At 54.7% G+C, this 13,804-nt stretch overlaps 1 protein-coding gene across 3 annotated transcripts in view; it reads right to left on the bottom strand.

The window, feature by feature from the left end:
• Positions 1 to 10,762, bottom strand: part of SEZ6 (seizure related 6 homolog) — a 47,760-nt gene extending 36,998 nt beyond the window's left edge. For all 3 annotated transcript variants that reach the window (XM_043479378.1, XM_043479386.1, XM_043479394.1), the window contains exon 1: positions 10,529 to 10,762. In XM_043479378.1, coding sequence (XP_043335313.1) covers positions 10,529 to 10,583 — 55 coding nt within the window. In that variant the 5' untranslated portion in view covers positions 10,584 to 10,762. The remainder of the gene's footprint in view (positions 1 to 10,528) is intronic.
• Positions 10,763 to 13,804: the final 3,042 nt, after the last annotated feature.

Below are 13,804 nucleotides of genomic sequence, written 5' to 3'. Positions count from 1 at the left end.
TCCCCTGGAGGTCACTAGAGTGTCTGTCCTTAGCTGGGAAAGCTGAGGAACTGGCGAGGCCTCGTCAGAGCCGTCTCCAGTGTGGGAGGTAGGTTTGCCACCGACAGGCTGTGTGACCTTGGGCTTTTCTTGCTCTCTCTGGGCCTGTTTTGGCTTTTCATGTAGTACTTCATGCCTGGCTTCTTCTAGGTTCTGTGGGTGGGTGGGTGGGTGGGTGGAGAGCCTCTGTACTTTCAGTGCCCAACATCAGGGTTGATGGAGCCTCATGGCGGGCAGTGGTAAAGGCAGCGGGGGTGGTGGTGGGGGGGCCTGGCAGGGCAGGTGACTGTGCTCAGTTGACTTGCCACTTCCCCACCGGGGATGTTACTGGCCCCGGTCTCCTCATCTCTAGTGCCAGAAGACCCCGTGTGTGTGTGTGTGTGTGGATGGGGTAATCTCATCCAGGTTTGCTCCCTCCCTTGACTTCCTGCCACTTTGAACCCCATTCTGCCCCTTCAACTTCTATGGGGGAGACTCTGGGAGTCCTGCCTTACTTCTAAATGTCCTGTGGAAGAGTCCCTGGCAGCCTAGGATCTGCACTTAGAGGCTTGGAGGGGGCAGAGAAAGGGCAGCCTGGGATCTTCTCCTAGTGGCATGGGGCCCAAGCTTCCCCAGGGCATGGCTCCTGCACCTGTGGGCTATCCCAGACTTGCCTTGTTTCCATGGGACTCTGAGGCTCCCCAGGCTCAGCTTGTCCTCCCCACCTCCCCCAGCAAGCCTGAGTGGGGGAGGGGAGGGGTGCAGAGCTGCTAAAAATAGCAGCAGCAGCTCAAGTCTCCTTGAGGGGTCAGTGGAGCCCAAGATTGGGGAGGAAGAGAGTGGAACGGGCTCTGGGGAGAGGAGAGACCAGCCTGAGCTGAGACCTGTGGTGCCTGCACCCAGAGCCACAGGGTACTGGGACATGAGCACCCGGACATGCAGGGATGTATGGACACAGACACCCAGGGTTAGATGGACCAGCCAGGCCAAGATGTGTACAGACATGGCTACCTGCAAATCTGGGGCAGGTAGCCCCAGACCCCCTGGGAACACCAGATGGACTCAGCCGCATAGCTCCTAATCCCTCCGCCTCCTCTCTTACCCCAACCTTGCTCTGATTTCTTCCCAGGACCCTGCCAGGTGGGATGTGTGTACACCTTGAGTTGAGAAGGCTAAGTCCTTGCCCCATGTCCCTGCCAGTCTCTTATGCTTGAAGCCGAGGGCAGGGAAGAACCTGGAAACACCAGAGGTAGCATCAGGAATACAGGTGAAACAGACTAGGCTCGGGGCAGCACCCCGACCTGAACAGCAGGCCTAGACTGGCGGCAGGGTAGGGGGATGAGCAGGAGATGGTTGGACCCAGAAGAGCAAGGCTAGAACTCTGCCAGGAGGTGGGAAGAATGGAGTGGGCAGTGACGGAAGGTGGATGAGGGGAGGCTGGACAAGCAGATGCACAGGTGACCTCCCTCAGACAAGCCTTGTCTGGTCCCACCTTTACACCTTTCCCTGGAGATGCCAGGGACTCTTCTGTCCTCAAAAGAAAGTGAATCCCTCTCCCCCACTTCCTCTAACCAGCCAGAAAATAGGACCTCACAACAGGAGGGAGCCTGCCAGCTGCCCGAGCAGATGTTTCAAATCACTAGCACATCCCCTTGCTGGATATAAATGATATCTCAGAATGTCCATCAGAGCAGCAAGCCAGGGTGAAGGCCTTTAGAAGCACCCTACCCCCAACCTTCATCCCTCCACATGGCTAGTCTCAGCTTCCTAGTCAGGCCTGGGCCAGCTTGTGCTCACTGCCCACCCCTCCTTACAGGCCAGCCCTGGACTCCTCCACTTTCCAATCTGCTCCTCCAGTGACTACCTGGAAATCAGCCCCTCCTGGTGCTGGACAGCTCCAGCCACAGGCATATGCTCCTTTTAACGGGGGCTTCCAGGTTCTTCCCTGTCACCAACTCCTCTGATTTTCTTTGATCTGGATGCTGTTTTTTGAAAGAGGTGGGACAGGTGCCATCAATTCCTGAGGAAACTGACACACAGGGGAGTGACATGATTTGCCTCAGGTCACCTAGGTGGTAAGGGCTTCCCTGGTGGCTCAGCCAGTAAAGAATCCGCCTGCCATGCAGGAGACCTGAGTTCAATCCCTGGATAGGGAGGATCCCCTGGAGAAGGGAATGGCTACCCACCTCTAGTATGCTTGCCTGGGAAATCCAACGGACAGAGGAGCCTGGAGGGCTACAGTCAATGGGGTCGCAAAAGAGCTGGACACGACTGAGCGACTGAACACACAGCAGCAGCACCTAGCTAGTAAGAGCCAGGATGAGGTTTAAACCCTGGGAGTCCTGGCCCTCTGACCAGCATCCTTCTAATCATGTTCTTCCTTTGGGGCCACCCCCTCCCCCCTGAGGCACAACTTGGCTCTCCACACGGTGCAGTATCCCCCCTCACAGGCTCTGGGGCTCCCTAGGCACCTGCTGGCTGGTGGGACCCGGGCCAGACGCTCAGCAGGTGGCCGCTTGGGGGACAAAGGAGCTGATGCTCAGCTGCTGGGCTGCGAGGGAGGGAGGGAGGAGCTGTGGGGGTGGGGGGGGGGAGGGATCGGGGCTGGGAGTGGGAGGGGCTGGGTCTGCTTCTGTGCCTTTAATAAGGAGACAGAATGCAAAGCAGGGTAAAACAGCATGCAAATGAACATCTGTTGGGGGCTGCTGTGTGGTTCAGGCACTTTTCACAGGGGCGCTGCAGTTCTGCCCTTGCAGCCCATGACCAGCTGGAAGGAGAGTCCTGAGGGTAGAGAGAGGAGTCAGTGGGAGGGGAGGAGTGGGTGACTGAGGGAGATGCTGAGGTTTTTGCCAGGGTGCAGGAGTCCATCTGGGCTCCTGGGGACTTCACTGCGGGAAGGGAGAATACCCCAGCTTGGATTATTCTGCAACACTTGTGGTTTGGTGGCAGGTTCAGTTCAGTTCAGCTCAGTCGTGTCTGACTCTTTGCAACTCCATGGACTGCAGCACGCCAGGCCTCCCTATCCATCACCAACTCCCGGAGTTTACTCTAACTCATGTCCATTGAGCCGGTGATGCCATTCAACCATCTCATACTCTGTCGTCCCCTTCTCCCGCCTTCAATCTTTCCCAGCCTCAGGGTCTTTTCAAATGAGTCAGTTCTTCACATCAGGTGGCCAAAGTATTGAAGTTTCAGCCAATGAATATTCAGGACTGATTTCCTTTAGGATGGACTGGTTGGATCTCCTTGCTGTCCAAGGGACTCTCAAGAGTCTTCTCCAACACCTCAGTTCAAAAGCATCAATTTTTTGATGCTCAACTTTCTTTATAGTCCAACTCTCACATCCATACATGACTACTGGAAAAACCATAGCCTTGACTAGACGGACCTTTGTTGGCAAAGTAATGTTTCTGCTTTTTAATATGCTGTCTAGGTTGGTCATAACTTTTTGGTGGCAGGAGGGACCCTGTATCTGCTCTGCCTTCTTGGAGGCTTAAAGGGACCCTCAGACCCAGCAGAGATGGGAAGAGTTCTGATGGAGGGCACCAAGTAAGGCTTGGCCCAGGGAATCCCAGAGTCTTGCTGCTGCCCTCAAAGAACAAAAAGATGATCCCTCTTGTTACAGGTAAGAAACTGAGGCTCAGAAGAGTCCCTGGCTAGGAATCTCTTGTCCTTTTGAAGGTGAGTGGTTGGATACTCTTTAGCAACTTATTTGTATCGCATTCAATTAAAATCAGAGAGTCTGTAGTGTAGCTGGTGAGGCAGTCACAGCTTAGCTTGTGAAGATTAAGGGCAGGGATTATGTTGTATTCCTGTCTATTAAAGCACCTGATAGGTGCCGAATATAGAGAGCTGTTGCTTGGAGAGGGGATTGGTGGATGAAAGATGGATAGGCTAAGTTCCTGATATGTGGTAGTGTTGAGAGAAGAGAGAGAACCCTGTGGGCTGGATGATCAGGTAAAGAGGGGGTGGTTGAACTGAAACAAATAGAAGGTTCCAGGTATAGCATTCCAGGTATGGAAAAATGGCTAAGGGAAAATGGAGAGGGTGGACTGAACAAGGCGTTACAGGGTCTAGGGTTCACTCTCACTCTGTCTCTTCTTTGCCCCTTTCCCACCCACTCATTCCTTCTCATCTCCTGGCAGAGCCCCTTGTCACTGCTGGGCCCAGCCAGGACCCCACCTCACCTCCCACCCCCCATCCTTGGCTCCTCTCCACCAGCCTGCCTGCCAGCCAGGCTGCAGACTCTGCAGCCTGAGACCCGGATTGTTGTTGGAGAAGCGGCAGGTTTGTTTACTCCAGAGCCCGCCGAGAAATCTCAACAATCAATGGCCAACAACACTGCCGGCGCTGCGGCATCGATCCTCGCCTCCAAGGGCTGGCAGCCTGGTGGCAGGTAGGCAGGTGGAGGGAAGCTGGGGCAGGCTTGGTGCCCAGTCCTGTCCAACAGCTGAGGTTCAAGGCAAGCTTGGATCTTCCCCGCCAGGGGCTGGGCCTCAGCAGGAGTGGGAGTACCCGGTAGGTGGGGCAGCCCAGCTGCAGGGCCGGAGTGACTGGTGTTCTCATTCACTAAGTCTCCTAAAAGATCAGAGAGTAAGAGTTACCCAGGGTCACGGGTCTCTGGGCCGAGACTTCAGGGTTCACTTGACTCCCAGTCTTGTGCTCTATCCTGGCCTCCAAGTGTCAGAAAGGGTGTTTTGTTCTTCTGCCCTCTAAGGACTGAGCCAGATAAAATATCCTTAATCTGCAGCAGTAAGGACTGAGGGTAGATGTCAGGAAGATAAGCCACCGTCATCACCAGAAATGTGCTAGAAGAAAGGGGCCATTTATGTCTTGTGTCTGTCTGAACGTGGGCTTGAACTTGGCTTATAAAATGCAGATAACAGCTTCTACCTCACAGAGGTGATATGAGGACTAAATGAGCTAATGTATGATATATAAAGCACTTAGTACAGTGCCTGGCACATTAGTTGGTAACTAATAAATACTTGCTATTATTGTTGCTACTACTACTACTATTAATAGGATAGTGATACTCTCCTGGGTTCTCATCTGTTTGCACTGAAGCTTTGCCTTAGGGTGGGGGAGTAGGCACAGTGCTGGCTGCAGCCAGATTTTGCAAAATGGGGAGGCACTTCCGAGTCATTTTATTATTTACTGGCTTTAAGCCCAGGGTAAATAACTTAATCTCTCTGAAACTCAGTTTTCCTATCTATAAAGTGGGGATAACTAGTCTCTGGTTTTATTAAATAGAAAAGGCTTAAAAATGAAAGACTTGGCTCCTGAGGGTACTGAGCCAGGCCTCATACCCCAAAAAGATGTTCGTGAGATGTGGATGAATGAATGAACCCCCAGGGATGGATGTTCCCCAGGGATAGCTCTTTTAGGAGCTGTGGAAGGTTCATGGACATGAATTGTTGTGCTTCTGGAGGACTCTTTCACATCCACCTTTTCATTTAAGGGCATGAAAGGCTCAGATCAGCTCCCAAGGTTTCATATTGGTCCTGCCAAGCTCTGAGAGGGTGTCTGAAGCTGAGACGGAAGAGAAAGTGATAAAGACAGATGACATGGGGTTGCCCCTCCCTTATCTCACTTCTTAAGTTCATGCAGGGCACCCCTCCCAGGCAGCGGAAGTGGTGGGTACTTGCTGTGGGAAGGAATCAAGAAGCCTAGGCTCTGGGCTTAACTTTGCCATTGCCTACCTGTCCAGGTCGGGAGTTTATTCAATGTGTATTTAATGTCCACCAAGTGCCCCTGGGGACCCAAGCAGTGGTGGTACCAGGGCGGCTGGAGAGAGGCTTTAGCCCTCTTAGAAGGGCCATCAGAACCCCACCCCCAAGCCACCTCAGGCTGATGGCATGACAGCTTAATTTGTGGAAGGAAAAAACTAAGTCAAGGCTATAATTTACAGTTGGGATAATTGGCCAACCGTTAGGAAAGGGAAAAAATCCTAACATACAATCTATGTAAAAATAGTGTGCTTGCTACGCAAACTCAGCTTCAGTCCCAGCTGCCATGCACCCAACTCTCCTTTCTAAACAGGCAGCTGACCCTAAACTTCTTCTAAAGAAGAATTCTAGAACTGTCCTGAAATGGAGGGTCTGAGCAGAACAGACTTGGTACCTTTCCTCCTGTGTTCAGTCTTGCTCCTGGAAAGGTGCATCAAGCACTAGGAGCTTGTGACCCCTCAAGGTGGGTAACTTGATGGGGGAAAGTCGGGGGTTGGTGGGAGCCCAGAAGAATCCCCTGGCTCAGGCTGAAGGTCTGAGAAGCCATAAGTAGATGCCCCATAAATATATGCTGAAGAACTGCATGAAGGGCCAACTAAGCTGGGACCTGAAGCATGAGGTAGAGTTGGCCAGGTTGGCCCAGAAGTGGAAAAGAATTTCAGGCAGAAGGACAGCAAGAGCCCAGAAGCTGATGAGAACATGGCTAGTTCCAGGAACTGATTGTCTTGGTTGGGTAAGTTGGCTTCCTGCTGGAATTAGTCTGAAAGGGGCCTTGGAGACCTCCAAGTGTCTGCTCCCCACCTCCCAGCTGCTGACTTCGGCTGGTAGCGTTGTCTCCTCAACACCACTCCCCCAGCCACTTACATACAGAGCCTGGCTCCTCCTCCCTGAGAGCAGGCCAGTAAGCTGAGGACCCAGAAATCTGCCCTAATGTGCTTTCAGTCTTGGCAACCACCAGTTTGGTGCACCCTTAAATTGAACGCTCTAGAAGGTGGAGACCTACAGAGGACAGAGGCATGCCTGAGGCCAGACAGGTAGCCTGCGGCTCTTAACCACCTGAAGTGAGAGGTTCCTTTGCTAAAGTAACCCCTGCCCATAGGCCCTTTTCCACACCCTCTTTCTTATTTGCGGGTTGGGGTACCCAGCTCTGACAGCTCTGCCCAGGTGGGGGCGCAGCATCCCTGAACTGAGCCTAGCCTGGAAAACGGAGCCTGGAGAAGTGGGGACAAGGAGGGGAGGGGAGGCTGGCAGGCTTAGGCACCTAGGTAGGGCTGGGGTGGAGGGAAGGCTTTAAAGAAGCAGGATTTTTAACGTGCCCCCCACCATTCAGGCAGCCATTGGTGGGAGAGGTACAAAAGCTCTAATTAAGCCCAGTTTCTAATTAAACCCAGTCCCTGTGTCTCCTCGATCCCCATTAGCGCCCCATGGTGTCCCCAAGGCATTTTAAGCTGCCACCCTGCTGAGGAAGCTGGGACCGCCGCCAGGGCCTGCCAAGCCTTATGAGCTTGGGCCTGTGAGGGGCCAAAAGCCAACCCAGACTTTCCCTCCAGTCCACGGCAGTCTCTGGGCCCTCCAGTCTACTCAGAAGCCCATGGGAGTCTCCTGGCTGCCATGTCAACCCCTGGAGCTCTGGGTGCAATCTAGACTGTCTGAGCCTTGTCCCCAGCAGTCTCACAATGTGCCAGGCTGGGCAACAGAGAGAAGGGCTTGGTGCTAGCTTTGGCTTCAGCCCCCAGACTCAGGAATGTACCTTGAGACTTCAGCACCTACCACAGAGTCTGCAGGAAGCAGCAATTACCATTTTAGGTTAAGGCAGCCCTGGTTTGTTAACCCCTTCAGCACTAGGGCTTCTGGAGACCAGGTTTTCCTTCTCTTCTTGCCTTCCAGACCCTGTCCCCCCAGTTCTTGGCACAATGAACGACCCCTACTTGCTGTCCCCTCCCTCACTCTTCCCACCGAACACTCCCATCAGAGTTCAGAGAAGGGGAGCATCAGATCCAAGGTCACACAGCCAGTGAAGGGAGCCTCTGCCTCTGGAGACCCAAACCTCACCCCAGTTTCTGCTGCTTCCACCTTCACCATCTCCCCAGGCCACGTTCACACATGCAGAGTTTAATTAACTTTATTGATATTCAGAAATTAGGAGAATGACTAAAGGTAATTGCTCATTAAAAATCATTAAACTGACACAGCAGGCTTGGGCACACGCTGCCCCTCCCAAACCGCTTTCCTCCCCCCTCATGGCAGGATTGCCAGCTACCAACTGCGGGAAGGGAGGATTACCGGTGGCTCATGGCACCCCTCAAGCCTAAGGCTGACTGTGCCCCCGTGGCTGCAGAGGGAGTAGGGAACTGAGCCCATGAGGTTGAGCTTGGCCCAGCACCATCTTGCTATGCCCCCCTAGGTCTCCACCTCTCCCATCTCCCGCCACTTCTGGGCCGCTTCTGGCTGCATCTGTGTCTCTCTGCCTAAACGTGATCAATGCTCTGAGGCTCCCCTCTCGGGGCCACGAGGCCGAGGGATGCACCACTCAGGCTGCAAACGCTCACAGTCTGAGGCCCTTACTGCTCGGGGCCTCCTTCTCACAGCCGAAGCCCCCGGGAGTCCTGAGATGGCTCAGTGCATCGTCTCTCAATGAGACCACTCAGTACCCCAAGGACTGGGACCTTGCAGCCCTGCTGGGAGGAAGAGGTGCACCGGGGCTGGCCCAGGTCCAGGCCTTCTTTCCTCATGCCTGGCATTGCTGGGCTGCTTCCTCTTCTCCTTTGGGTGGGTGGGTGGGGGTTATAAACAAAGATCTTTCCAAGCAGGCAGACCCCTATTCCACATACTGCTTGGGGGAGAAGTCTCTTGGGCACTGGAGAGGTCCAGATGGTCAGGGAGGGACACTGGCTGAGGACACACAGACTCTCGGCCGCAGAGTGAACCAATTCTTCTCAATGCTCACACCCATGACCCCAGCGAGGCCCAGCCGGGCTCCCGGCCACCCCAGCCATCCTCCTGGAGACCCGCAGTCTCACTCTAGCCCTGCAGGGAACTCTCTGGCAGAGGCTGCATCACACACTAGCGGCCTTCCACACTCCTCACACCCACTCACTGCTGAGCCCTCGTGCAACATCCAGACCTTCTGAAGCAGACACATTTGGACCTACTACTCCAGACACTCTGGGCCCTGGTTACACTCACAGCAACCCCACACACCCTCACGGGAGCCTTCGGACTACAGATTAGGAGGCACACACAGGCTCTGCACCCCAAAGGAGCTGTCCAGCGCAAGAATGTGGCGCAATCGCAAGACTCGTCCCAAACTCCCAGGAACGTTTTCCGACAGCTGGGCCAGGATGCAAGCTTTTCTCCCTTCTCCCTGCCCCAGCTCGGCAGGGCGTTCGGGACTTTTTCCCTCTCCCTCAATGGGAACACATAGTACTGAATTCCTGGAATCACAAAAGAACCTGGCATGGGCAGCCAGGGAGCAGAGCGAGCACACCTGGCTGCATGCTGCTAGAGCTAGAGGCTCAGAGAGGGGCTTCCGTGTCTCTGAGGACACAGAGCAAAGAAAACTGCGGCCCAGGGGCCCAATCCGGCCCCATCCCCACTGTGCTGAGTTCCAACGAGGCCTGGGAAGATGGAGCCATGAGGTTAGAAACTCCCACCTTCTTCCTCCTCCGCATCATGCACTACTAACCACACTCCTAAGGGATGGAGGGTCCCAATGCCAAGCAAGATTTCAGCGATCCCACCAGCCGACTGGCTGCAGTGGAACAGAGAAGTGGGTGCCCGCAGTTTTGATGAGTGTTTGTTTGAGCCAGGGCAGGTTCCACGGAGACAGACTCGGAAACCTTCCTTCCTCAAGGCACAGAACCCCCCATTGTCTCCCTAACATTCCCTCGCTGCCCACTTCACAGCCAAGCTTCCCTCGACCCAGGACTGATGAAGTTGGAGCCCTGAGCAAGCGGGGGAAGGAGGGCTCTCAGGGTCGGGTGCCAGTCCTCCCCTGAAGAGTCTGCGGCCATGGGGTGGGAGGGGGCCGGAGCAGGACGGCAGGCGGGGAGGGAGGAAGAGCTCTGGGAGTGTGCGAGGGTGGAGGGAAAGGGCTCCGGGGAGGACGGAGTTTTTATCCCAAGACTTCAGCTGTTGCAGCCCAGGGCAGAACAAGGAGCCAGATAGGGGTCCCCGGGCCCCTCGAGTTTCTCCCTGGAATGGTACTCTAAATCCCGACCTCTGCGTGGCAGCGCCAAGGCGGAGAGAGGTGGGCGAAGTCCCAATTCTGGGTCCCGCCGCCATCTGGCCCCGTCCCTCCGCTGTGAGAGGCCCCGGAACCGGCGGCAAAGTCGAACGAAGTTTGGCGGACGACAGGGGAGGCGGGACTGCGGGCCGCCAGCGGGACCGTCCCGATTCACTGCCCTGTGCCGTCCTCCCCCCGGCACGCGCACCCCAACGCTCCTAGACGCCCAGGGAGTATGGAGAGGTAGCGCGCGGGTGAACGCGTGAGTGTGTGCGGGGAGGGGGTGGCGTGATGAATTGCAGCTGAGAAATCCCATTAGATCCGGAGAGATGATTAAAGGCGAGGTCTCGGCCGGGTGCGAATGGCGGGAGCAGCGGCAGCTTCCCGCCCCGCGGAGCCCTCGCCCCGCCCGGCTTGGCCGGCGCGGTGGGCAGAGCAACCGGCGGAGCGCGGTGCCCGGGCTGGGCAGCCAGATACGCGGAGCTGAGCTCGGGGACAGTCCTCTCTTCCCACCCCCGGGACCCTGCCCCTGCCGCCGGACGCCGGGGTCCCTTACCGTGAGCCAGGAGCGCCAGCAGCGAGGGCAGGAGCAGCAGGGCTGCCGGGGGCATGGTGCCGGTGGCGGCCGCGCCCCAGATCGGGGCTGCGACGGGAGGGCTGGGAGCTCAGCAGGGCTCAGGCGCGGGGGACAGAGCCGGGTCCGACCCGGGAAGAGGGAGCGTGGCCGCTGCCACCGCCGCCGCCGCCAGCGCCTGACAGAATCAGCACCACGGCCAGCGCCTGGCGTCGGCGCCGGGGATCGCCGCGCGGGCTGGGGGCGGGGGCGCGGGAGGAGCGGCTTACCGTAAAGTCTCAAGCAAAGGCGCAGAAGACCCAGAGGCGGGAGGACAGCCTCCCTGCGCCGCCGCCAGCTCTGAGGAAGGACTTCCCTTGCTAACGTGGGCACACGGCCCCCGCCCTTCCCCGCTGCCCACGCCCAGCCAAGTCTGCCGCCCTCTCCCTCATTAGCAGCCTACCTAGGAGGTGGGGTTCTAACCTGAGGTCTCCGTGAGAGAGCCACCCTGTCACCATCTCTCCCCACCCCATCCTGGTACCTGAGGGCGCCAAGGGTGACCTGGGAAGGCGTCCGCGAATGAGGCAGCTGGCGAGGCCCGCGTGCCCTTGTGGCAGCTCCGTCCTGAGCCTATAATGAAGATGGCTTTTGAGCGTACAAAGGACAATAAATTATTACTTTGCGCTCAATAAATGCCAGGGCTCCAGGCAGCTGCATCAGCAGCAAACTGTGCTCACAGAAAAGCTTAATTATCCTGCTATTATAGTTAAAAGCCAGTAGTACTCGTGTCCTGGGAAGACATTCTACATTTGGCAGGAGCTAACCTGGCCAAACTGTGGGCAAGTGAAGGTAGTATCCTGGGTCCCCATGTGGCCCTGAATCTCCAGGACTCTGCCTTGGCCCGCCTACAGGACCAGAGAAGCCACAATGCTAGCCAGTGAGAGCAGACCCTCTACATCTATCCCTGCCCAGGTTCCTGGAACTGGTGGAGAAAATGGGACAGGCACTGGGGTGGGGGGTGTGTGTGGAGTGTGAGGGCATTTCCCTAGGATTATTTTAGATAGAGACTTGAAGGAAGGCCAGGGGGGTAGCCAGGGAGGTGGTGCCATTCAAGGACATGGACAAACAAGCTTCAAGGGCTCTGCTTGGACTGAGGAGCCCCAGTGAGTCACAGAACAGCAAAGAGGGCAATCAGATCCCTGAGGCAGATGTTTAGATCCAGAGGTTTTTCTGGCCCCAAGGATGAGCTCACTGGAAGAGCCTCAATAGACAAATGGGACATCACCCTGTGACCGATGTTATTCTCCTTGTAGAGGAAGAAGAGGGCTGAACTTCCTGCGGCTCCCAGGGAAAATAGCTTTCTGTTTAGGTCTTTGCACATGAACTTGGCTCTTCTCCAAAGCTTCCAGGCCCCAGTCATTGTCCAATGCCTTTCTTTGTCTCACCCTGGAAGCAGGTGGCAAGACTTCCACTCTGAAGTCTCATTCCTCAGAGTCTTTTGGTCCTTACTACTTTCACAATTTTTCAGCTCTACTTCTCAGATTCTCTCTAGATTCTCTTGCTGTGGACTCTGAAGAGCTACCTTGATGGCTGTAAAGAAGCCTAGACAACAGGCAGGTGGCATGTAGAATTATCTGGGGGTATCACTGGGAGAGAATTTCTGGACAATCGTTTCAAGAAACTGAGAAAAAACAGGGCAGTAGCAGATGGATGGCAGAAGGGAGGGGACTTGACAAAAGAATCAGAGGTAAGGAGAGGAAGCCAGGAAAGAAGATGCAGAGGGGAGGGAGGAAGAGAGTTGCCAACAGAGGATGGAGGTAGAAGGTTTTGTGGCTCAGGGGAGGAAATGCTGGCAAATGGCAAGAGATTCCTCCTTGAAGTTATTTCTGAGCTCCCCCTTCATTCTTTGTTTCCTCTGAACTACGCAACTTGGGCAGAGGAGGGTGAATCATGACCCAGGGATGAACCTTGTGTGCCAGGATGATTCATGCAAATTTGGAGGCTGGTGGAAACTGTGTTCCTTGATAAGCTGGGCAATACTCACAAAAAGGAGGAGCTCAGGAACCTGTCACATCATGGTTTCTATTGCCTGAAATAACCGAGGCATTCAGGAGTGGGGGGGGGGTGTCCAATAAAGACTACAAGTCCCAGAATTCATCACCCTGCCCTGAGCTCAGAGGATGGATTTGTCCAGCATTATGGGAAAAATATGCACCTAGGTTGTCTGTCCCTCCCTCCTAAAGATGGTCAATGTGGCCTCTCTGCCATGGGCTCCTAGCTAGGTTGAGGCAGAGATTGCACCAAATTGGGAAGCAGTAGAGTTTCTGCCAACACCTATCTTCAACACCTTCTGTCAACACTTCAAGGGGCTCATTCTGCCCAGATCTTAGCATTACCCACAAATTAAGTACAATAAGATGCCCTAGGGAACACTGAGCTCTATGCTACAGATTTACAATGCACTCAAGTCGTATATGCATTTGAAAGTGGCAGCCTGGGGAGACTTGCAAGGCTCCCTTTACTGGTCTTGTTTCTCCTCTTTGCTTTGTGTCCCCCACCTCATCGTTACCCCAGAGGGTCTTGGACCTCCTTGTCTATGTAACTGCTTGCTTAATTGTTTTCTGTACTAGTTGTCAACTCTGTGAAGGCACAGAACAAGTCTATCTCTTCCACTCCCAACCTAACTGGTGCCCCACATATAGTAGATGCTTAGTAAATATTTGTGAATAAATGATGTCATGCCCATGGCAGATCATTGGTGCTAAATTCATGCTGTGAGATAATGGAGAAGGGGACAATTGATTTTGGGGGTGAAGGGAAGTCATTGAGAGTGTCACACAGGAGATGGGTTGACTGAAATCAGCCTTTTCTTGGTTGATAATTTTTAAAAAAGCATTAGTTTTTAAAAATTTATTGACTCCCCTGGGTCTTAGTTGAGATAAGTGGGATCTTTGATCTTGATTGTGGCATGCAGAATCTTTAGTTGCAGCATGTGGGATCTAGTTCCCTGACCAGCGACCAAGCCTGGGGCCCGCCACTGAACCACCAGGAAAGTCCCTGAAATTAGCCTTAATTACACCTTAGGTTTCAGTCAAGGGAGAGGAAGAAGGAGGGTATCCAGAGTGGAGGGAGTGATTTATGCAAATACAAGGTGGTGGAAAATGCAAGATGATCTGGGGTCAGTGAGAAGACTGGTTCTGGAGGAGCAGGGAGTCTCTGTAGGGACACAGAAGGAAGGGTTGGAGCAGGCGGGGGCCAGGCTTTGTGGTCGTCTGAGTC

Source organism: Cervus canadensis, chromosome 1 (genome assembly GCF_019320065.1).
Source record: "Cervus canadensis isolate Bull #8, Minnesota chromosome 1, ASM1932006v1, whole genome shotgun sequence".
In the NCBI taxonomy this organism is placed as follows: Eukaryota; Metazoa; Chordata; class Mammalia; order Artiodactyla; family Cervidae; genus Cervus; species Cervus canadensis.
The sequence above is the reverse complement of the archived record's forward strand: the minus strand, read 5'-3'. Positions and strand labels throughout refer to the sequence as shown.